Genomic DNA, 23,362 nt, shown 5'->3' on the forward strand with positions numbered 1-23,362 from the left:
AGATTTAATGAATCAAAACCCCTATGGTTTAACTCTAGAGTTAGATCAGCAAAGTTATAATAGTGTTAATTTCTTGGATCTCACTATAACATGTGTAGGAGGGGAAATCTGCACGAATGTCTATCGGAAACCGATATCAGTCCCAATCGTTATCCCTAGGAACTCTGCAGACCCGGGGCATATCAAGATGGCAGTATTTCGCTCGTGGATACAGAGAGCGCACACACACTGCACCAATGTTTTAGATACAATTAAAGAGCTACAATACATCCGAACAACGGCTTTGCAACATGGCTACAGAACAGAAAAAATAGATGCTCTCATCAAGAAACACCATAACCGAACGAGTGGGAGTAGAAACCAACCAAGAGAGAAAGTGATCCTCGATTACATTCCTTTTCTTAAGCCGTTAGTTAAAAGGATTTCCAAGAGTAGGAATTTGCAGGTTATTTATCGACGTAATCCGACCATATACAAGCTTTTAAGGAATGATAAGATGAAGTATGAGCGTAACTCACTAACAGGAATTTATTCGATACCATTAAGGGATCATAGGTTCGATTCTAAATTAGTATATATAGGGGCAACTTTGAGAAATTTAAAAAAGAGGATTAATGAACACAAGCGATCGGTGGAAAAATCAGTTGATAGTACCGTCCTGGCCAGTTATGCTAAGCAGCAAGGCATCACGGTCTTTTGGGACCAAGCCTCTATCATCAGGGCTACTAGATCGAGACACGCAATAAAATTTTTCGAAAAATTGGAGATCCACAGAGCGCAGAGAAGTACGCAATGCATTAATTATAGGGACGCTGATGGGCTTTCCACAGCTTGGAAATCTTTGTGCGATGATTTGGGCTAAACATAGAAGTACGATAAATCCTAGAGCTGATATTGTTTTAAATCTTTAATGACGGATGAAGGCATTTGTAAAGAAATATAGCGATAATCCGTGATTGGTTTAAACCGCACGTTGTTTTTTAGTTTCGTTTTTATTTTTTGTTTTATTTTTATTTTATTTTTATTTGTTGATGAAATATTGACATAATTTTGTAAATTACGATAATCCTGTTTATTTTATTTTATTTTATTTTATTTTTATTTTTTATTTTTATGTATTTATTTATTTATTGTAATCGTACCGTTAATTTATGTAATATTTGTTCGAATTTCATATTTAATTTAAAGATGTAACTGAAGATGGACGCTTAATGCGTTTGAAAACGTTCTTAGGATTAAAGAATTTTTGCTGAAGTTGGAATGGTTGATTATTTTATTTTATATTGTCTCTTCAGTAAGGAAATATAGTTTTATTGAAACTTATCGTATTTAATGAAAGAATTATTTATTTCTAGAAGATGAGTAACTACTATATAATTTATTTTATATATAAAGCAAAGAATGGGCATTTCTCATTATATGCAAAAGATAACATTTAAAATCATGTTAATTTTAAAAATATTGACAAAAACAATAGCAACAAAATATCACAAAACTTCACAAATAGAAACCCCACAATAATATACTTGAACTGTTTCACATCTGGGGAGAAACTAGACCATATGTCCCCACTAAAGTATATATCCTTAGGGTACTATTCAGTCTACAAATATGTAGTAAAAATAAAATTTTACTGCTTAATTAAAAAGTTAAAAAGATCGATTGCAAATAAAATAACTTATAAGTTATAACTTACATCTAAATACCAACAACTGCCGAATCATATCGGGCTATTTACAGCTATTACATAAATTATAAACCAATTTGGCACTAGAGGTAGACGTTAGGTTCAATCTCATATTAACTTTAATAATTATAATTTAATTAATACATTTAAATAATTTAGACCTACTGGAAGAAAAAATCGGTGACATCGGGCCAATAGAGAGCAGGGTGCGCGATCCTTGCATAATGAGGTTTGCGCGATAATTTTTATATGTGCGTTAATCAAGCCGAATAGTTTGGCCGAATATTCGGTATTCGGTCACGCTCCTGGCCAAATATTCGGTATTTGGCTGAGGCCGAATATACTATTCGTTACATCACTAGTAACAACATATGGTATAATTAGTTAATGATGGCTTAGTACAAAATTTTAATAAGATACAGAACTATTTAAATACAGGTATACCTCACCTTAAGTTGGTAATTGGTTCCAGGAGAGGCAAGTAAATACGATGGAAGTCAACGTAAATACGAAGTAAGTACAACGTAAGTCGAAACTACGGTGGAAAACGCCAATAATGAGCACCTAGACTGCTAAATAAGATGACAACACAGAAACACATGTTTTCATGTTTCGTTCTCTAGGATTTATGATGATTATATTAACATTTACTGTAAATGTACAAATTTTAATATGACTTTATGTGCTTTTAATGCTTTTCTAGTGATATTACGACTTCAGTATTTGTGGTGGACAGATGTAAAGTCGAATAAAATGACTTAAGCTTGATTTTTATTTTTCCATATACTTTTTTGACAAACGACATATAATCGAGAACAACATAACTCGAGGTATACCTGTATTTGATATTTGTAGAGAAAGTATTGTAAAGGCATTTCTTAATAATGTATATATCTTCATAAGAAAACATTGTAAAAGTGTTATGTATAATTATGTAAAAAATATAATATTACATTTCATAACCATTTCATATATGTTACATACATCGATAAAACTTCATTGATCAGAATATACATCTTACAAACTTCATTGTAATCTATTTGAAAAATCTAAGTTAACTATTCTGCTGAATGTTTGTTTACATTAAAAAATTTTTAATATCATCAAAGTAACGTTTCAGACAATTAATGACGATAATTTAAGTGGAAAGCAATATAAAGATCAGTGTAAATAGTTGACATAATCTAGATTAATACAGCAAATAAGTTTGTTTTAATCATATAACTTAAAGTTGTGCTAATATTATTATTATTAATATAAATTCTATTTTTTAATTTATTCCTTCTAAAATCTTTTCAAAATAATTTCAAACGGATGTATATTTGGTTACATTTTATATCATAATACAGTATAATTCACTTATTGGAATATTGTAGATATCATTATCAATTGTTTAATCAAAATTAACATGTCCTAAAAACAAAAATTTATTATTATTTACAAGTTACACAATTTTTAACTGTTTTAATCTGCCCTTTTAATGTCAGAGTCAATATAATTAATGGAAATTTGATCGTAATCTTATTTACTAGCATTAATTGATAGCACTAAGTGTTACCACACTTAGTGCTATCAATTGGTTGTCATCACATTATAACCAGCAGAAAAAGTTTCAAAGTGATTACAAAAAGTAGATTCTACTATATTTAACTTTCAAATTTCTTTCAAACTTCCACATTAAAGTTTTCATGTGTGACATTTAAAAGTATTTTAATACTAAAGGATTGTTCTCAATCATTTTTTAAATACATAATTGAATTTTCCTTAGTAAAAGGAAAAAACAGTGTTATAATTACAAAAAATTGATTAAATTTTATTAAAACATTTTCTTTCTATACTTGTAATTACTTATAAGAAATTGAATTATTAAAAATTTATAAATACTTTATATTTCTAATATAATATATTCTTTATAATATTTATAATATTTCTATTAATATTAAATCCAAATATAATATTTTGAATTTTTTAGAGAATTGTTATCACAGCTTGATGAAGCAGAAGGTGATATAGAAGTTAAAGAAGAATTGAAAAAGAAAATGCAAGTTCAAAAACCTCCAAAAAGTAGAAAAAGAAAAGCATAAATACTAACAATTTTACATAAAATAAATATTTTGATTTTTAAGATTTGTTCTTTTATAATGATTTTTATTTTCATTAATTAATCGACACAAAATTAAAAAATTATTCGTAATTTTAATGAAATGTTAAAAATTATTTTGAAAGGATGATTTTGTTATTTAATATTAGTAAAAATTTATTTAAATTCAACTCCAGCAAGTCCTCACTTAATTACAAAAATAGTTTTTTCAATTACAATCACCTTTGATTTTAAATTAAGTTTTTATGTAGTTGCATACAATATTTTTATTATTAAAAAATACATTTACATAATAACAATTATCTTAAAATTTAAACTATATTTGTAAATTTTTATCAATTTTGAATTATATGCAGTAATTATTAAACAGTCAAATTGCCATAGAAATAATGTACAAAAACTTAAAATTCAAAATATATTAATCATTAACTTTTGTAAATCTTTCTTAATTTTCACATTGAAAAATCATAATTCATTTTTTCAAATATTATATATTTACCTGGTATATTACATTGAATTAAAACCAGATTAAAATTCATTGAACAATTTAACATTTTAAATATAAACAGATATGTTCAAATTTTTTATTTATTTATTTACAGGATCCATCCACAGCTTTTTTAAATGACCTAAATTTTTCCTTAAAACTTCTTCAACACATTCTTTAACAATATTTTGAAGTTCTGAAAGTGGAATATCAGCATCTACAATCTGAAATGATTATTTCATTGTTAGGAACTTAACAGTATGATATTTAATGAAATAATTAATTTCTAAAAAATACAGTAAAACCTGTGTAAACTGGACTTGCACAGTACAGAATATTTTTTTTCAGTTCGGCAGGTTTCTGTTTTATTAAGGTTCCATTTTGAACAGGTTTTACTGTATATAAAAACAATTTTTCATATGCATTTAAAAAATTTCTTATTCTCTATTTTCTATATTTTACAGTAATATTGCAATTGCTTTAATTAAAATTTGTGCACTGTAATATAAATACTATATAAAATTATAATCCACTGTAACTATGGATCATCATCATGTGTTATAAATTAATCAAATCAAATGTTTTAAATCCACTTTTAAATTTTATACAATTTCATCCTGTAAATAATATTGATTAAGCTTATAATATATTCTTTCTCAAAGATCTCAGATAATTATTAGAATATTAGATTATTATTAGATAACAGAAATTACAATATTAGATAATTAATTATGTTTATAATCTTTTTTAAATGGAGTTTAAAGTTTTATATATATAAATTTTGAACAACAAACAACAATCATTTTTAAGAATATTTGAACAATTTTTAAACTTTGCCTTTGAACAGAAAGATAAATCCATCCAGCAAAATAAAATTTCTGATGCAGACATGTTAATTTTAGTTAATTAACAGTACTTACAAATATTTATTTGCTTGTTAAAAAAAGCAAATGAATTTTTAAAATTAACATATACTTCACACTTTAATATGTAATATATTTGGCGCATACACTCATTAACAAAAAGTTACACACCCACATAAAACTGATTATTGAAAAAGTTGACATACAGTTGCCTCAGACAAGCATGTAAATTATTACAGTTATGGTCCAATTGATGCTAGTTAATGCCACCAGAATACTTAAAATTGCTACCTCAGTATCTTATAAAAAGGCTTGCAGAGGCTCACAATCTTCAGAATTTTCAATGTATGTATTTATTTGGAGATTTTTGAATGCTAGGTATGCCTATATCATGCAGTCAAAGACATTTACAGACAGCTGAGAGTTTCAGAAAGGTTGTAACATCAGAGTGAGAGAAGCAAGATAGTCATTTACCAAAATGCCAGCCATTTAAGCTGTTCTGATCTGACTGTAATGAGGTGTTGGGTCAGTGGATACATCAGGGAACACAAACATAGCAAACAGGCTTCAGACACTTCAGAGAGAACACTAGGAGGAGACAAGCACAAACAGCTGCAATGACATCTCACTATCCAGAGACACATGGAAGCCTTGCTACAAAACCTTGTCTCTTTCTATTGTGGCTGTCGGCCATGTTATTTGCGTATTTTATATGTTTTTAATATGTAATATAAGTTAGTGTTAGCAATTCCTTTGTTTCTTTTGTATTATCTATCCTCCTTTACTTTCCCCACCACTCCTTTTTACCCTTTGGGTGGGATTATCGTTTCTAAGAAAGAGACAACGTATAGAACAATAGAAGGGACGGCGCCGTGGGTCTCGAGGAATGAAAAGTGAATCACTTTTTCGACTGGACTGTGGAGAGTGAAGGTGTGAAAAGGAAGCTCTCGACCAAGGCGGATAAGTGAGCAGCAGAAAAAAAGGAAAGGATACGACAGGGGAGTGAGAGATTCACCAAGAACACGGGAAGCCTATAAAATAATCAAACAGGACTCAAGAGTGGTATCCCACCAAGTATTTCAATCTTCGACTATTTTTATCTACATGTATATATTGTTCCTCCCTTTAGTTATAAGTAGGATAAGTTTAGTTTTAAGATCTGCACGCGTATAATTTTGTCGGGTTCCGTTTCGAGTGCGCTTTTTAGACTGTAAAAAAAAGGAGCCTTTCTTTGTAAAGTTGGGATCCATAAAGAACCTGCTTCTGTTCTTTCTGGCGAGAATAAAATCGTACCTTTGTTAAAAGTAACGTGTTTCGATTATTATTTTGTGTTGGTCTGTTCGCGGAAACCGTTACACCTCGTCACGAATCATCACACTATAACATTTGCATGCACAAACACTGCTCTGAATCCTGCATACCAACATTGTTGACTTAGTTTACAGTGGTCCATGACAGAGAAGAATGGTCTATTATGGATTTCTAATGTATTGTTTTTAATGGCAAATTGCAATTCTGTTTGGGAATAAATGAACACTGTTTTAGTTCATGGATTGAAGCATTCACTATCAGTAAATATTTCAATCCTGTCTTCTGTCTTTACTATTGAATGACATTGCCCCACAGCTGGCATGCTGGTCTGGAGAGCCATCTAGTTTAACATTCAATCCTTTAGTAGTGATGCAAAGGACATTGATGACACTGTGACATGTTCAGGAAATCCTGCACCCCCACAAGTTGCCTTTCAGGGCTGTAAATAGCCATTTTCCAGCAAGATAATGCTCAGCTGCACACACAGAGTTTCCCAAGAATGTCTCAGTCATATTGTTACACTTCCTTAATCTGCCTAGTCTCCGGATTTGTCATACATCACACATTTGTGGAACCTGATGGAATACCAGCTTCATTCATCTATAAGTATGAAGTGTTTGGAGTAGCAGTTGGAACATCTATAATTATAGAATAGATATATGCCTGTATGTCTCCATGTCTGATCGTAATTCAGTATAATCCAGACAAAAGGAGGTCTTATAAGATATTAAAGCTCCCATTGTTCCACTGAAAATTGTCCCTTTGCTTCAATATTATACTGTAATTGCTTATTACCATTGTCATTATGTTTGCACTAATAAACTTTCATTTGATTCCATGCCTCCTTCAAGGTGTGTAACTTTTAAAATACATCTGTTAGGCTCAGAGACTGAAAATGCTCATTGTTAAAGAAAATCAACCACAATGTGTTCTGATTTCTCAGATCCAGCCACAATGAAAATTTTGTGTTGTGACACTTTCAAAAATGCACTTAAATGTATTTTGACATATTTAATAAGACCACAAAGCAAAATTTGTGTCAATATTCTTTAAATAATCAATCAAAATGCAATCTGGCAATTTGAAAACATTACAAGACATTGTGGATACTTATTAATGCAGCCACAACTCAATGTAGTAAAAATATTTGTGCAAAAATTTGTTACTTATATTTGCACAGATATTTTTAAAACATAACTTATGTATAATTTCCACCAAAGAACTAATTCTGAAAAATGTTTATTAATAAAAAAATACTCATCGATGAAAATTCCTATCACACAATGTTATAGGATTAATAGAACTATAGTACAATAAACTAACTATTTTCTTTTATAATTCATAGTCAAGAAGTAAATTTGCTGTTAATCGTTTTGTTTATAAATCCTTGATACCTAAATATAATAAATAAAATCCTAGATATCCAAAAAAATATTATATATTTAAGTCAAATAAGAAATTTATTTGTAAGTCACTTTGTCAATAAAATTGCAAATTTGTTTTTAATAATGACACACCCACAAAGAGACAACTCACAAGTTTTTATATTAATTATTAATAAGAAATAATGATAAATAGAGGTTTGTCTTAGAAATTTAAGGCTTAGACATGAGATTAATGTCACTAACTGTTTATTCCTGGTATAATTCTCAATGTAGATTAGAATTTGATTTTATTGAAAATAATAAAGAAATATATTACTTATTTTTGCACAGATATTTTTATCACATTGCATCACAACTGCATTAATAAGTCCCCACAACATGTGGCCCTTTTGACATTGCCAGATAGCATTTTGATTGATTATTAAAAGAATCTTGACATAAAATTTGCTTTTTGGTCTTATTGAATACACAAAAATGAACTGTGCACATTTTTGAAAGTGCCATGACACAAAATTTGCATTGTGGATGGATCTGAGAAGTCAGAATGCATTATGGTTGATTTTTTAACTCAGTGTTTTCAGTCCTTGACCTAACATTTCTATTTTTATCTGTAGTTATTTTGGCTTCTTTTCTTTATACTGGGTGGACCATTTTAATCAATCCAATGGAATAACTCAAAAACTATGCATCCTACAAAAGATCATTGAAAGATAAATGTTAAACTTTAAGGAGACTACAAGATGGGACTATTGCTTTCATCATAGATGGCACTAAAATCAGTAAAAAATGGGGGTAAAGTTCATTTTTTATTTCAATTGTAAACAGAATATGCAATAAAAAATGGGAGTTTCCATTTAAGAAAATGAAGTTTATCCTATTTCCACTGATTTTAGCAGCATCTATAATGAAACCCTTAGTCCCAACTTATAGCCCCCTTTTGAAGTCTAACATTTATGTTCTAATGATTTTCTGTAGGATGCATATTTTTTGAGTTATTCCACTGGATTGATTAAAATGATCCATCTGCATATAATCCTGTTAATCTAACCATCTCATATAATAATTAGTTCAGATTAGCAAGATCACACATTTCAAAAAATTTTATGCTTGTAGCAGTTAATTGTTTTCTATAATCATTCCTAAAAAGAAATAATAATAATTACACAATCTAATGAATGTAAATATACCTTCCAGTTATCTTCTTTTAATGAAAGGAAATTTTCTCTTGCTTTTATCTGAAGTTCTAATTTTTCATAACGTTCTTTACCAAACTCACATCTCTTGAAAACTTTATGTGGAAGTATATCTAAGAATATTACAAGATCAGGAGAAGGGAGACCAATTTCAGGCTGTTTACACCAATTTACATCTAATCCCTAAAAATTCAAACATTTTTTTAATTGTTTGTGTTCATTAATATTATCTAATGTAATGTAAGAATAAAAATGTAAATAAATAAATAACAGAATTTGTTAAATTATTATTAACATAAGATCTAATAAATCAAAATTTATAATAAGATTCAAATTATACAAATTAAGAATGTGGCAAATCTAACAACAAAATAATTTTTTAAAGTTACAGTGTAACGGGTTAACTTGAACTGGGAAAACTCAGAGTCATTTTCTTTCCCCAACTGCCCAGCATTGGAATTTACATGTTAAATCAAACTCCTCAAATGGTTTAACTCAAATGGGGTTTTGATACAGTGTTTGTAAACTCTCCAGAATTTTAATTTAAATATAATAATTAATATTCATCTATCAAATAAACAAATCAGAAACTTTCAATAGACATATGACTAAAAATAAACATTGTCATGTGACAGTGGGCAAGGGTGGCATGTGACTTAGATACTGTAATTCTCATTTAAATCTGCTTTTTTTTTTAAACAGTTTTTTGTTTTATTTCATTACTGATTTCGCCAACTAGCTGACATAATAAATAAATAAAGTTTTGATAAATTAATTTAAAAAAAATTACTATAGTCCAATTCTATATATAAATTTTAACCTTTGCAGGAAAATTTTAAAAATATAACAATTGTAAAGAATTACTTTTTTGTGATTAAAAAAAAAACAGATCAATTTTTGGCATATAATATCACACAATTTAAAAAATCCTTACTAAACACTTAGGAGTAAACAGCTCAACCATTCAGGAAAGCATTTCTCAGTAGCTTATTTACCCATTCGGTTAAGTGTTTTTCAAGTTTCTATACAACACTGAGAGGTTTACATTGACACAACAATTCTGCATAATAAGACCAATAAGCCAATGCACAAAATCTTAATTTTTAGCCAAACCTTCATGACTCAAAACTTTTTAATTCAAAGTCCAAATTTTTTTCCTGACCAATTTGGTCAGGGAAAAAATTTGGACTTTGAATTAAACTTTTAACCTGGTTAACTCAAATTGAGTTAACCAGGTTAAAAGTGTATTTATTAAACAAGACTTTATCAAATATATAAAAAAATTATATGGAAATGAAACTTTTGGAAATTCAACTTCTTATTCATATTTAATCAACAGAGAAACAGAAAAATGTTTTAATATTCTTCAAAAATGACATTAAATTTATATCATATAATGGTATTTGGTATGAATTATCTGTTATTTTACAATATGCTTATCATATAAAAATAATTTAGTTTTTAGCATATTGCTCCTCACATCTGGTTTTTAATTTTCTTTTCCTTTAACATTTATTCTTTCATTCTGTAAATTTACAATTGTAATACCCCGATAAGAAAGAAATTACCCCCAAACAATAGGCCTAATTAAAAATAAATAATATAACTGAAAAACGAAAATTAAGTTGATTGATAAAATATAAATACTATTTTTAAATTTACAAAATTTATTTAAAAAAATAATAATAATAAAAAAATAATAATAATAAAAAATTTATAGATAAAATATTTAATAAATTTCTAACCTTTTTTGAAGCAGAATAAGCCACTCCTGAATAAGCGTATCTATCAACAATTAATGTTGTGCCTGTATTTATTAAATTACACATTTCAGATCTATAAAATAAAGATTTAAAAAATTTTTGAGATCTTATTAATATTCATTAACACAGTAAGTGCTAATCATACTTATTCTCACAGCTCTGTCTAGTTCTGGAATCTAGCATTGTTATATCCCAGAACTAGTATATCTACTTTGGAGATTTTGCAAGCATAATATTAATATAACTTTTTGATGATTTCTAGATTGGCAAAATATCAAAGCACAGCAAGGCAGATTGAGGAAATGGAACGTTTGATTAAAAAAATGAACAATATTCAAAAAAGACAAAAACAATATTTTGAAGTGTTTCTTAATATAAAAAATAAAATGAAATATAGGAAGGACAGTATATTAAACAAAGTGTAGTAAATCAAAATAACCTCTTGGTTATTTGATTTAATGGAAAATTCTCAGACAAACAGTTCAGAGAGAGCAATAAGCAAGATGGAGAATGGAAAGTCTGTAAACTAGATATTCAGAGCTCTGGAAAAAGTGAGAATTGTTCTATAGGAGGAACTGAGGAAGAATATATATATTCCAGTAGGAGTACCAGAGGAATGAAGCACAGTTGTGCCAATTTATAAATGAAAAGGAATATTTAAAAATTTAAATTACATATACAAAATCTAAATCTGATAAAGTTTATTTACAGAAATTCAATGAGAACCATTTTATAGATATATGGTGGTGAATTATATCAGTGCACTTGTGAAACAATATGTAATGCACTATATATACAAGTGAAATCTTTTCTGATAAAAGTGAAGAAGTATTTCTGATACATCAGTAACTTATCAGGCATGCCTCAAAGAAAGCATTTGGATGAATTGTTTCTGTGTGTTGCTTTAATTGTGGACATGAGTGTAGAAAAAGCACACAGTTGAGCAGGGATGGGAACCTTTTTCTATGTAAGAGCCGCATTTCAAAACTTTTGAACTGACACACAAAAAAAGAAGAAAAAAGTCAGTAAATTACAATTATTTATTCATATATAATTATAAATTAGCATGGGTATGCTTAATTTAGCTTCTGAAACTGATGTAAACATAATATATCAGAAATATCTGATTAAATATTAGTCACTGCTAGTTTTAAATTAGTTTTGGTGTGTCTGTTAGCTGGTTTCTTGTTTTAATTTTTACTAAATTCATTGCAGAAAAAATATTCACATACATAAGTTGTAGAAAATAACATTTGAATTTTTTCTGCATACTTCTTTAAGCTGAGAAATTGATATATTTATTCATATTTTATGTGACCCGGGCCGCAAAAAATATTACTGTGGGCCGTGGGTTGCCCATCCCTGCAGTAGAGTACCAAAATATGGAAAAAGTATAAGATTCAGTTATTTTGTCATTAATATACAATCAGGTCACTATCAGGTCACATTTCAGATCTAATATATAGTTAGATCAGTACGGGCCTCTGTACAGTACATCAACACTTGTGTAAAAATCTGTACTTTCATCTAAATAGCTTTTGATGTTTTCTATGTATATCTAACACTTGCACAACCATTTGCTATTAACAGAAAAATGTTTAAAAGATTTTAATTGCATTTTATAAAAATAAGTAATATTTTAAGACCCATGTTTCTGAAAATACAGTATCAAAATTTTATTATATAGTTAAAAACAAAGCATACCCTAGGAAGCAAACAAAGCATCGCAAGCCATCCTATCAGATGACACTCACTTATGACAGTGAAGATGAACATACCTTATGGTTCAGTGGTTCTCAATCCATGCTCCATGAAGCCACTTCAAGTGTTCCGCGAAAAACAAACATATAATTAAAAATTGTCGCAAAAGAAAAATCAATACAATGTAACATAATTTTTGTATGGGAATGTAATTAGCAAATGCCAATGTTGTCATCTACTAGACCATGTGTTCTTGATTTCAAAAAGGTTTGCCACCCTGCTTTAAAGCTGATGTATTGTAAGTGTTCTGTGGAAAATGCAGCGATAGTTTAGTGTTCCCCAACTTCAAAAAGTTTGAGAACCACTGCTATGGCCATTCGAAGTAAATGCAGTAACCAGCAATAAAATTTTTAGTAAGATAAATTTCACAATTGCCACTGCAAACACACACATCTGTAAATACAGATCCTGTGAATATGGAAACTCGACTGTATTTAAATCAATTAAAAATAACCAACAAAATAGGAAGTATTTTAATTCATTAAAATAAAAAAATACGAAAAGCAATAAAACTTTAATAAAAAGAAAATTAAACAAATTTCTTTAAATTAAACTAAATCAATTTTTATAACAAATGCTACAGCATTACAGTCACAAATGAAAACAATATCCTTTTTGAAGGATTTTTTACATCTTTGCCTAAATTCAATTAACTAAACATCAAAAGACAATTATGTCTGGAAATGTCTGTCATCAATTTACTTTCTGTTTAAAAAATATAATTACATCATTCTGCTCTTCATTCAAGTCACTTATATGTTCCATACTAATCACTCATTATAATTATTCCTTAAGGTAAGAAAATTTTAATAATGCAAATGCAGAATGTTCAAATCTAATAAAAGATGAAATTACTGTTTAGAATAAAATTTGCCAAAGAAAAAATGTCACATAGAATAACTTAAGATATATAACTTAGAATAAAATTATACAGTAGAGACTCGTAAATCGGAACCCCGGTAATCAGAATCACCGGTAATCGGCACGATTTTCAGTCGGACTGTGTCGTGCTGAATCGAACGTTTTTGATACTAGATTTACTTCTAAAGTATAATTTTCATGTTTTTATATTCTTTAATATATTTATTTTGTTTGTACAAAATGCAGAAATAATTTTTAACGATACGATAGCCTCGATTATTATTATAAAAATTTTTGTTAGGCTTAAAATTGACGAAAATTCAACACGAAGCGACACGCAACGGAGAAAAATTTGAACATCGGACAGGTTAATATATTTTTTCGTACATAAACCGTAATCGGAACAAATCCCTAATCTGAACAACCCCAGTCCCCAATTGATTCCGATTTTCGGTTCACTACTGTATTTACTATTTTTAAAAAATTTAAATTAATTCTAATATAAAAATTTCTTTCAAATTACCATTTTAATTTGTAACTTACACTGATTCCCAACGATTTGCAGAAAATAACAAATGAATTGCATGATCATCTAGTTCTTCTTCACATTTCAGATATTTATCTATTAGAATTCCTGTTTTTGTTTTACGATCTGAAAAAATATATAGATTTATATATACAGTTACTAAATAAAAATAATTTAAAACAGTGTTGAATACTGTGTAAATTCAGTCGTAGAGAAACCATGTTGTGCTAGATTGCTTATTCAAATTGTTAAACACAAGATCGTGTTATTAACTCAATCACTTGGCTTTTGACTCCACCTTGTTGCACTATTGCTAAAACTATTAACTATAATTCTCAAATACCGTTATATATTAAACAAAATGTCTTCAATATGGAGTACAGAAAAATTAAAAATAGAACCAGCAACTCTATAAATATACAAAAGCATTTAAATAACTTAAGGAAGAAATTCATTCTAGAAGGATACCCAAGTCGACTTATAAATACATTGGAAAAAGAAATAGAAGAAATAATATCCAACAAAAAACAGATCAGTAAAGTAAAAAACCCTGATATAAAATATAAAAGTTTTCCATACGTAAAAGGATTATACGAAGAAATAAGTAACGAAATGAAGAAAATAAATATAAAATTAGCACCAACATACAAAAAACTAAAATCTCGAATAACAAGTAAAAGAAATGAAGAAAAATCATGAAACTCAAAATACCTATATCAGTGAAACAAAACGAAAATTAAAAATACATATTAAAGAACACATAGCAGATATGAAATACCATCGAATGCAATCAGTTTTTCATGATCACTGCCTTATAAATAATTGCAACAATGACAAAAACAACGTAAAAATTCTATTTAAAGAAAAAGACACGTATAATAGAAAATTCAAAGAAAGCTTAGCAATAATAAACTCAAAAAATTGCATAAACAAAAATCTAAGTATAAATATAAATAAAAACTGGTTAAATATATTATAGTTTAATTTTTCTATCAAAATACCACCAGAGGGCTTTGATTCATCTCAAAACCACTCTACATGATTATGCAAATGTTGAGTATAACGAACAATAAGAAATATCACTTCATTCCGCAATGTCCAATTATACCAAACAGTTGAGAAGAAATTTACCCGAAAGAACTTTATAGTGAACTGAACAGGCCTAGAAAATACACATTTATTGTCTCCAATAAGAAAATAGAATACAACCAACTGTAAGTTTTTGTTCTACTTTGTGTATTTTGATACATTGTTTTACCGTTTTAAGAATAAGGTACAATAAGAATAAGAATAAGAATAAGGTGATTATAGAACCATTATAAAAAAATTTTATAATGGTTCTATAATCACCTTATTCTTCAAGTTTGTGATGTACAGACTTAAGTGTGTACAAGTGCCATATCGGGGGGGGGGGGGGGGCACAAAAAACTGGTACGTGTAAAATATATATATGTATTTTAAATTATTTACGCAATTTATTTGTAAAAGTAATTTTAATGTTGTATATCCTATTCTTGTTTTCAGTTGACTGATGAGGGGCAAAAGCCCGAAATGTGTAAAATTAGTTACCGTTTCAACTAAATAAAGGTAGAGTCAAAAGCCAAGTGATTGAGTTAATAACATGATCTTGTGTTTGACAATTCGAATAAACTGTATAAATTTTTAAACTCAAATATTCTCTCTTTTTTTTTACCCAGGTACCCAAGATAATTCAGATAATGCAGTGTTTCTCAACCTGTGGTCTGCAAACCACCCAAGATATGCAAATGTATTGGTAGTGCCCTTGAGTTCTCAGAAGAAAAATGAAGCATATTATATTGAAAAATAAAAAAATGTTTTCCATATTTTATCTTTATTAAAAATATCTACTCAGATAAAAATTTTAATTTAAACTTTACAAAAAAACTACTGTATTACTACTTTAATTTAAATTACAAAAAAACTACTGTATTATTGACAGCAAAAAAAAAAAAACATTAGTCACACAAAACCATGATCAATCAATTGTTTGAATAAAGTAATAAATCCATTATTTTTACCAATTAATGCAGGAGCACCATCAGTTGTAATTGAATAAATTTTATTTCTATCAATATTTAACTTTTCAATGGCTAAATTAAAGTGCTCAAGTATGTCCCTGCCAGTTGTATCCTTCATATGGCATAAGTTCAACATTTCTTCAATTATATTAAATTTGACATCCATTCCTTTGATGAAAATAATCAATTGTACAGAGTCACTTTGATCAGTACTTTTGTCAAATGCTAAACTGTAACAAACGTATTTAGATAATTGGGTCTGCAATGTACTCACAATACAGTTGACTATGTATACAATTCTTCAACCAATTGTCTGATGTGAAAGACTCATTTCATCGAATAAGTTCATGGGACAATATTCATTAAAAGCAATTACAATACATTCTTTTATTAATTCACCATCTACTAGTGGCTTACCCTTCTGAATCAATTTTTCAGCTATTAAACAGCTAACTTTAAACCAATATTTTGATGTTGGGCTTAATGAGTGTAAGGTTTTAGGCCCAAATGCCACTTGCCTACAGTCTCAGCTTAAGTGAAAGGTCTATTGACCCTCGTTTTTCCCACGATCTGTCAGGATGACGTGAGAAGTCTCTTAGATGTATGGGGGTAGCAGTTGCTGGATGCAAAAAAAGACTCACACAGAGACTGAAGCTTAACACGTTTATTTGTATAGAAAATCATGCTTACATGAAGAGGCCCTAGAACCAACTCTGGAGGGTCGAAGACAATATGTTTGATGAAAAGTTCATCTCCAGTGTAGTCTTGGAAGTTGGAGGGATGGAGGGTTGTCACGGAGAAGTCAGGTCTCCTGTCCCTTCTGTTCTAGGGTTCAGAGATGAGGGTCCTTTCATATACACCTGGTCCAGGTCTCTGGGATTGGCATTCTTGATCTCAACTTCCCACAACTGCCCTGTGTCCTTGGGATTTTGGGCTTTTATATCATTTTACCTGAAATCCCACTTTTTGGTTGGTCTGAACAGTGGTCCCCTGTAACTCTATTGGTCCTTGGTCTGTTGCCAGAGATGCAATTCAGGCCATGGGGTCACCAAACACCCTTGTCCAGGTCATTCCCCTTCAAAGTTGGGTTGCACCCTTCCCAGAGTGACAGTCCCGTAAATTTCGGTCTAATGTGTTTTTCTGACTTGGAGAAGACACAGCTGGGTCCAATCAGTCTCAACCGTCTCCCCTTCCGAAAGAGGGTCCGCAAATTCCCGCTTTGAACTCTGTGTAAAATGACCATCAAACTCTCCCCAGCAGTTGATCTCTCTCCTACCTTCCACAATCTACAATCGGGGATTTGTCAATTTGGTCTGGGAAGGCGACAATTAAATCGTCTTACACCTTGTTCCTTTACCACCCAAGTCCTGTTTACAAAATAAGTCACCAATTTATTGGCTTTAATTCGACAGCCAGTTTCCCGTCAGGGGGTGAGGTTCTGGCCTCACATGAAATTTCTTTGATGTATCAGTATCAAATACAAAATACTGAATACCAATATTCAGATACCAAAATAGCAGAGCAAGTATCAAATACTGATTGATATCAATTTCCAGTATATCAACATACAAAAATATAAAATATGGAATAGTGAAATATAGAATACTGACATCAAAAACATTTATCAATTTTGGATTCAATATATCGTTTATTGACATCACTAAACAAGAACATATAAAACAAGAACTTGATGTATTCCATTATTCCAAAATGTATTTGTAAAATTAAAGCAATTATCAGTCTGCTTTTCATCAATAATACAAAACATTTTCTATAGTACTTATTATGTAAAAAGTTTACTAAGCCATGAATAAGCATGCATTCTTATTTGTGTTTTTAGTAAATATACATATGAACAAGTATAAAAATTCAATGCTAAACAATTACCAAGCACCTGTTATTAGTTTCTATTAAAAATTATTATTATTAATAAGATGCTTGGTACTTATTTATGAAAATTCAATTTATATTAATATTTTAATTTTTGAAAATAAAAAATTGATAAATAAGTTTCTTATGTATCATAATAATCATAATAAAATGTTTGTAAAACTTACTTGGAAAATGAAGTGATTCTACTTTCATTCCATTGTTTCTGAGATTTTCAACCAAAAATCGTGTTAGGGTTGATTTTCCTACTCGATCACACCCTTCTAAAACTATAAAGGCTCCTCTTGATATGATATTATTCATTGTCTAGTTTCATATAAATACATTTTTTAAAAATGCATATTAAAATACATATATATTGAGAATGAATTGTATTTACAGAAATCAAAATGTTTAATTTATTATTGACAAATAAAATTGTTTTATATTCTGTAATTATCAGTACTTATCACATATATGTGATAAGTACTGATATACATTATTAATATAAAACACTAAAGTCAAATAAAGAATTATAATAAAGCTATAAAAACTGAATATTTCTCTTATAGTAATCCAACATACAATTATCAGAATTAGGAAGAAGTTTAATGTTAAATAAAGAACATTACATGTAATTTTAAAAAACAACATTAATTTCATTTCTTACTATTCAAAATACGTTGAATTTAACAAAATTTATGAATTCTAATTGCTCAGACTTTTTCACAAATTATACAAATTCTTGGTATATCACAACTGAAATTTATTTCTGTGCAATTATTTACTAAAACTTTATATATCATATTTGATTTAGCTATGAAATTTTTAACATTGTTACAAACAGATGCATGTGTAAATGTATTATTTTTGAATGCTTATTATGTTAGAGAACATAAGGAAAAAATAAAAAACAAATCTTTAAATACCATATGAATGTGAACACATATAAGCTGAAAAATAATTTCTATAATAAAAATAAATCTTTGGTCATACATTAATTTTATAAATATCTACAATATATTAATAATAACTAAACTACACAGAAAGGGCACTGGAAATAATGATACACATGCTACAATTAAGAAAAATATTCTCAAATATTTTTCGTATTCACTTAATACATAAATCATATTTCATAAAACAAATTATTAATAAAACTAGCAGATAGGCCTGGTGTTGCTCGGGCAAAAGTAACAATAGCGAAGATTAAGATTATTACGTTATAGTCAACCTTTTCACAGAATGCAAAAATTGGGTTCCCCTGTTTCCAGACTAATTACAGAATTTTAGGTGGGTCTAAAAATATTTCGATTTCCCACAAAAACAAAAAAAACTGTATCTGTGTCTTGCACATCGCTTTCTCTTAACACTTCCATTGTTGGCAGAAGTGTTAAGACTTAATCCTGTTCCTCTCCTCTGTGGGGAGGAATTTCGAAAAATCCCTTCTTAGTGTGCGTTCTCGTGATGTACACCAACTGTGTACCAAATTTCAACTTTCAACTCCTAACCGTTTGGGCTCTGCGCTGATGATGATGATTATTATTATTATCATCAACTCGTTTCAATTATATATGTACAGGGTGGGCCAGCGAAAACGAAACGGCAGAGTGTTTGTGTTCGTCCAAGCAAAGCGCTCGGACAGGTCGATTTTACTCTCGAGAGGACATCTTTTGCAATAAAGTTTTTGCGATTCTGAATATTAACTAAACAAACATTTTTTTCGAAATAAATGTTTGTTTAGTTAATACAAAATAAATGAGTTTTTAAAATTTTTTGTTGTCTGTTGTATTCAGAATCGCAAAAACTTTATTGCAAAAGATGTCCCCTCGAGAGTAAAATCGACCTGTCCGAGCGCTTTGCTTGGACGAACACGAACACTCTGCCGTTTCGTTTTCGCTGGCCCACCCTGTATAGATAATACAATGACACTTTTCATATTATTTTTATATCAAATAACCAAAAACATGAGTTAACAATGGAATTATATTAATTATTACTTTTAATTATGCTATATTAATCATTTTAATATATTACATAATAAATGCTATATTTTTATTCCAATTCAGTTGCTTATTATTAAAGTTTTATTTTTATTCAAATAATTAAAATGAAATTTAATCTCATTATGCATGTAAAGTTGAATAGATATATGTTGTTCTGATCATTTGGACACAAGATTTCTAAACTGATTACAGCATTTGTGTACACATTGAATGTGAATCATTTACAACACAAATGAAATGGGGTTACCATAAGGCAAGTCATGTGACCTCTCTTATCACCCAATCATCAGACTGTTGAAGTACAGCCAGAATGATTGAGATCAATTATACACTGACTATTAAGTTTCTAAATGTAAAGCCCACTTTGTGACTATTTGTCTACCTAGTAACATTGACAAGATAAGTCTGCTGCATTTATTGGCAGTGTTACAACAGATAATCTGAAGTTTATCAATAGTCATTTTTTTTTAATATTTAAATATAAAAAGGCCTTATGTTGGTACTTAGCAGGCTAAATGCCTGCAACTCCTGAAAAGATGCATACTGCCTACCAGAAGCTTATGAAGGTCACTTGAAGTCTACATCCAGAAAAGATTGCTAATCACTGGTTTAAACTGCTAAACAAACACTCATTTTGTTAATATGTACTCCTGATAATTTATTAGCAAATTTTAATCTTTCCCTTTCCTGTAACTCATATAATTTATAAAGTTCTATTTGTTTCTTTAAACTACACAGATATATTAAAGAAATATTGTATAAATATACTATAATTAGACAATAGCATTAGTTTACAAGCTTTTTCCTCAATGAATTAAGTGCATATAAATTAGAAAACATGTTTTTTTTTTTTTTTTGATAATCAAAAGAAAAACATAAAAAGTTGTGTACTAGTATAATTAATAAATTAATTATGAGCATAAGGTTTAATAAATAATTTCAAAATCTATTAAGGAATAGTGCAATATACATTAAATTATTGACAGTATCAAATTTAAAAACTTACTTTTTCCGGTAAAGAAGTTAAAATGTCACAAAGTGGGCTTCTCTTTCTCGACCGTTTAATAAAATGTTTGGAATAATTAAAAACAGACAGAATGGCATCACATTTCAAAACATTTCTTCCCTCATGTAATTTATATTCATAACAATCTACAGTAAAATGTTCACCGTACTTCCCTATTCTTCGTAGGCTTCCAGTTTTCACATCTCACAGCAACTACCCATTTTGTAAGAATTTCCTTTCTACTAAATGGAAATCTGTGTAATAATGTCATAATATACCATATTTACTCACACATAAGACAAGGTTTTTATCATTTATCACAGCTTCAAATTCCTAGGTCCTCCTATACACATGAGCAAGATTCTTTGCATTTTTGCAAATAATTTTTGTAAACTGTGTATTCACATTTTTTACTGGATGCTATTTAGAAACATAAGTATTTTATCTGGGTCGTTTGAATCATTCTTGTATATTGTCAGGAGTAAAGATAAACAGGAATAAAAAAACAGAAATTCAATTTCAATAAACAGGAATAGAAAAAGCTTTGTCTTTTCTATTCCTGTTTATTGAATTGAATTCCAGATTGAAATTCTAATATCACACAGGAGCATGATTGAAGTTTTAATCCATTTCCATGTGAAAACAGATTCGGAATGAGTTACTCCGAATTCTGGTTTCCGAATCAGAATTCGGAGTAACCCATAAGTGTAATTGACGAAGAGTGGATTCAACCTTTAAGAATTCACAAAAAAGTTCCTGATTGTCCAGCTTTACATTAACAAATTATGTTATCAATTTTACAAGATTTTTCCTTAAAGTTTAAAATGCCAGTAATTTTTGCGGGACAACGCGTGCATTTACGTTCATTTGATATTTTACTTGTGATTAAACGAAATAAAATAAGAACAGTATTAATAAATCCAATTTTCTTTATTTTGATCTTTAAAGTCACACTTCGTCCTATATGCGAGGTCGTCTTACATGTGAGTAAATATGGTATTTCTTATGGATTTCTTACAAGTTTTCATTTGCAGCTTTTAGTATCACGTGTATAATTGTAAAATAACGTCTTTATTGTTTATAATTTAGATTTCTCATTTGCAATGCATAAATGATTAAATATTGCTAATTATTTAAGGTAAATATACAGTTTAAGGGAATATGAGTTTTTTTTTTAATTGTTATTTTTTAAAAAAAGGTATATTTAATAGATATTCAGAAAATGCATAACATTTTTCCAGGCAATTCGTATATAAAGTGATATAAACAAAAAATCATAGGACTACTTACCGACTCTGCACCATTCCAGCCGCCATTGCTTAAGGTTGTTTTTGGAGCGGCACATTGTACGGCAGATGCATACGAAGAGTGTCACGTGACATTTCTCAGTGCCTCCAGTCACGTGATATATCATAATATACTATAGTGTGTATTTTGTAATTAGAATTATTATTATGTTACTGGTCATATTAAATGAGTTAATAACAACAATAAACATAAATTGGTAAAATTTTACCTATGTACACCCGTCATGGCGGTGGTCGCAACTGTTTGTGCTCCCAACAGACTCCTCCCAAAGGGGAGCAGCTGGCAGGCCACCAAGTGTATAACGTCACTAGTTCTTGAACACATGTATCAATAACTAGTGACATTATACACTCAACGACCTGCCAGCTGCTCCCCTCCAGGAAGCGTCTGTCAGGAGCACGAACAATCATGACCAGAAGTGCCGCCATGACTGTGCACGTAGTAGAATTTGACAGTCACATGACAGTCTTCATATGCGTCTGCCGTACAATGTGCCGCTCCACAATAAAAACAACCTTAAGCAATGGTGGCTGGACAGTGCAGAATTGGTAAGTAGTCTTATGATTTTTTGTTTGTAGCACTTTATATACAAATTGCCCGGAAAAATGTTATGCATTTTCTGAATGTCTATTAAATACACCTTCTTTTAAAAAAATAACAATTAAAAAAAACTCATATTCCTTTAAACTGTGTAATTACCTTATTTACCTGTGGAAATGAATTTCTGGGTGATCTTTACTCCGTCTATTCGTACAATTAACTGCCTACCAAGAAACGACCATTTTTTGTTGTTGTTGTTTTTTAATTAAGCTGTTATAACTACACCACGTGGACGGACAACTTTCATAGAATAAACACTACTCTTGCCACTATCACCAGACAAAACGGAAGTGAGTCACAATTCGGTAATCCTCGCAAGTCACTCGTACAAGAGATCAATGCCTGAACTGATATTATGCTAGCTTTGGAGGCAAATATCTCGTGAAGAGTCATTGTTTTGAATTTTTTTGTCGTGTAAAGTCCACAATTATTACCAAAACTTTAAAACGTGATCACTTTGAGTTACAAATGAATAATATTTATCGTAAATTCTAAAATTTTTCCTTACTTACCTCTTATATCAATACAATATGAGAGAAAAAACAACAGTTCGATTTCCCGCGTATTTCGTAAAGCCACCTAACGAGAAAATGTTT

The 23,362-nt window shown here is 29.4% G+C and overlaps 2 protein-coding genes across 4 annotated transcripts in view; one reads left to right on the forward strand and one right to left on the reverse strand.

The window, feature by feature from the left end:
• Positions 1 to 4,038, forward strand: part of LOC136979921 (leucine-rich repeat-containing protein 74B-like) — a 22,427-nt gene extending 18,389 nt beyond the window's left edge. For all 3 annotated transcript variants that reach the window (XM_067275965.1, XM_067275966.1, XM_067275967.1), the window contains one exon: positions 3,660 to 4,038. In XM_067275965.1, the coding sequence (XP_067132066.1) occupies positions 3,660 to 3,771 (112 nt within the window). In that variant the 3' untranslated portion in view covers positions 3,772 to 4,038. The remainder of the gene's footprint in view (positions 1 to 3,659) is intronic.
• On the reverse strand, positions 3,822 to 23,326 carry LOC136979928 (thymidylate kinase). The gene is made up of 6 exons (XM_067275976.1): positions 23,279 to 23,326; positions 18,035 to 18,173; positions 13,956 to 14,064; positions 10,773 to 10,863; positions 9,022 to 9,210; positions 3,822 to 4,499 (listed from the first exon to the last, which is right to left on the reverse strand). The coding sequence occupies exons 2-6, from the start codon at positions 18,168 to 18,170 to the stop codon at positions 4,377 to 4,379; spliced, it is 648 nt and encodes a 215-aa protein (XP_067132077.1). The 5' UTR covers positions 18,171 to 18,173; positions 23,279 to 23,326; the 3' UTR covers positions 3,822 to 4,376.
• Between the last annotated feature and the right edge of the window lie 36 nt (positions 23,327 to 23,362).

The sequence above is a fragment of the Centruroides vittatus genome, unplaced genomic scaffold (genome assembly GCF_030686945.1).
Source record: "Centruroides vittatus isolate TY-2023 unplaced genomic scaffold, ASM3068694v2 contig_651, whole genome shotgun sequence".
Lineage (NCBI taxonomy): Eukaryota > Metazoa > Arthropoda > Arachnida > Scorpiones > Buthidae > Centruroides > Centruroides vittatus.

Excerpts from the sequence above, each read along its gene's own strand:
- LOC136979928 (XM_067275976.1), bottom strand. The coding sequence starts at position 18,170 with ATGAATAATATCATATCAAGAGGAGCCTTTATAGTTTTAGAAGGGTGT. Across the intron at positions 14,065-18,034 it reads AGAATCACTTCATTTTCCAA|ATCGTAAAACAAAAACAGGA; the intron begins GTAAGTTTTACA and ends ATATTTTTTCAG. Across the intron at positions 10,864-13,955 it reads GCAAATCGTTGGGAATCAGT|ATCTGAAATGTGTAATTTAA; the intron begins GTAAGTTACAAA and ends TTTATTTTATAG.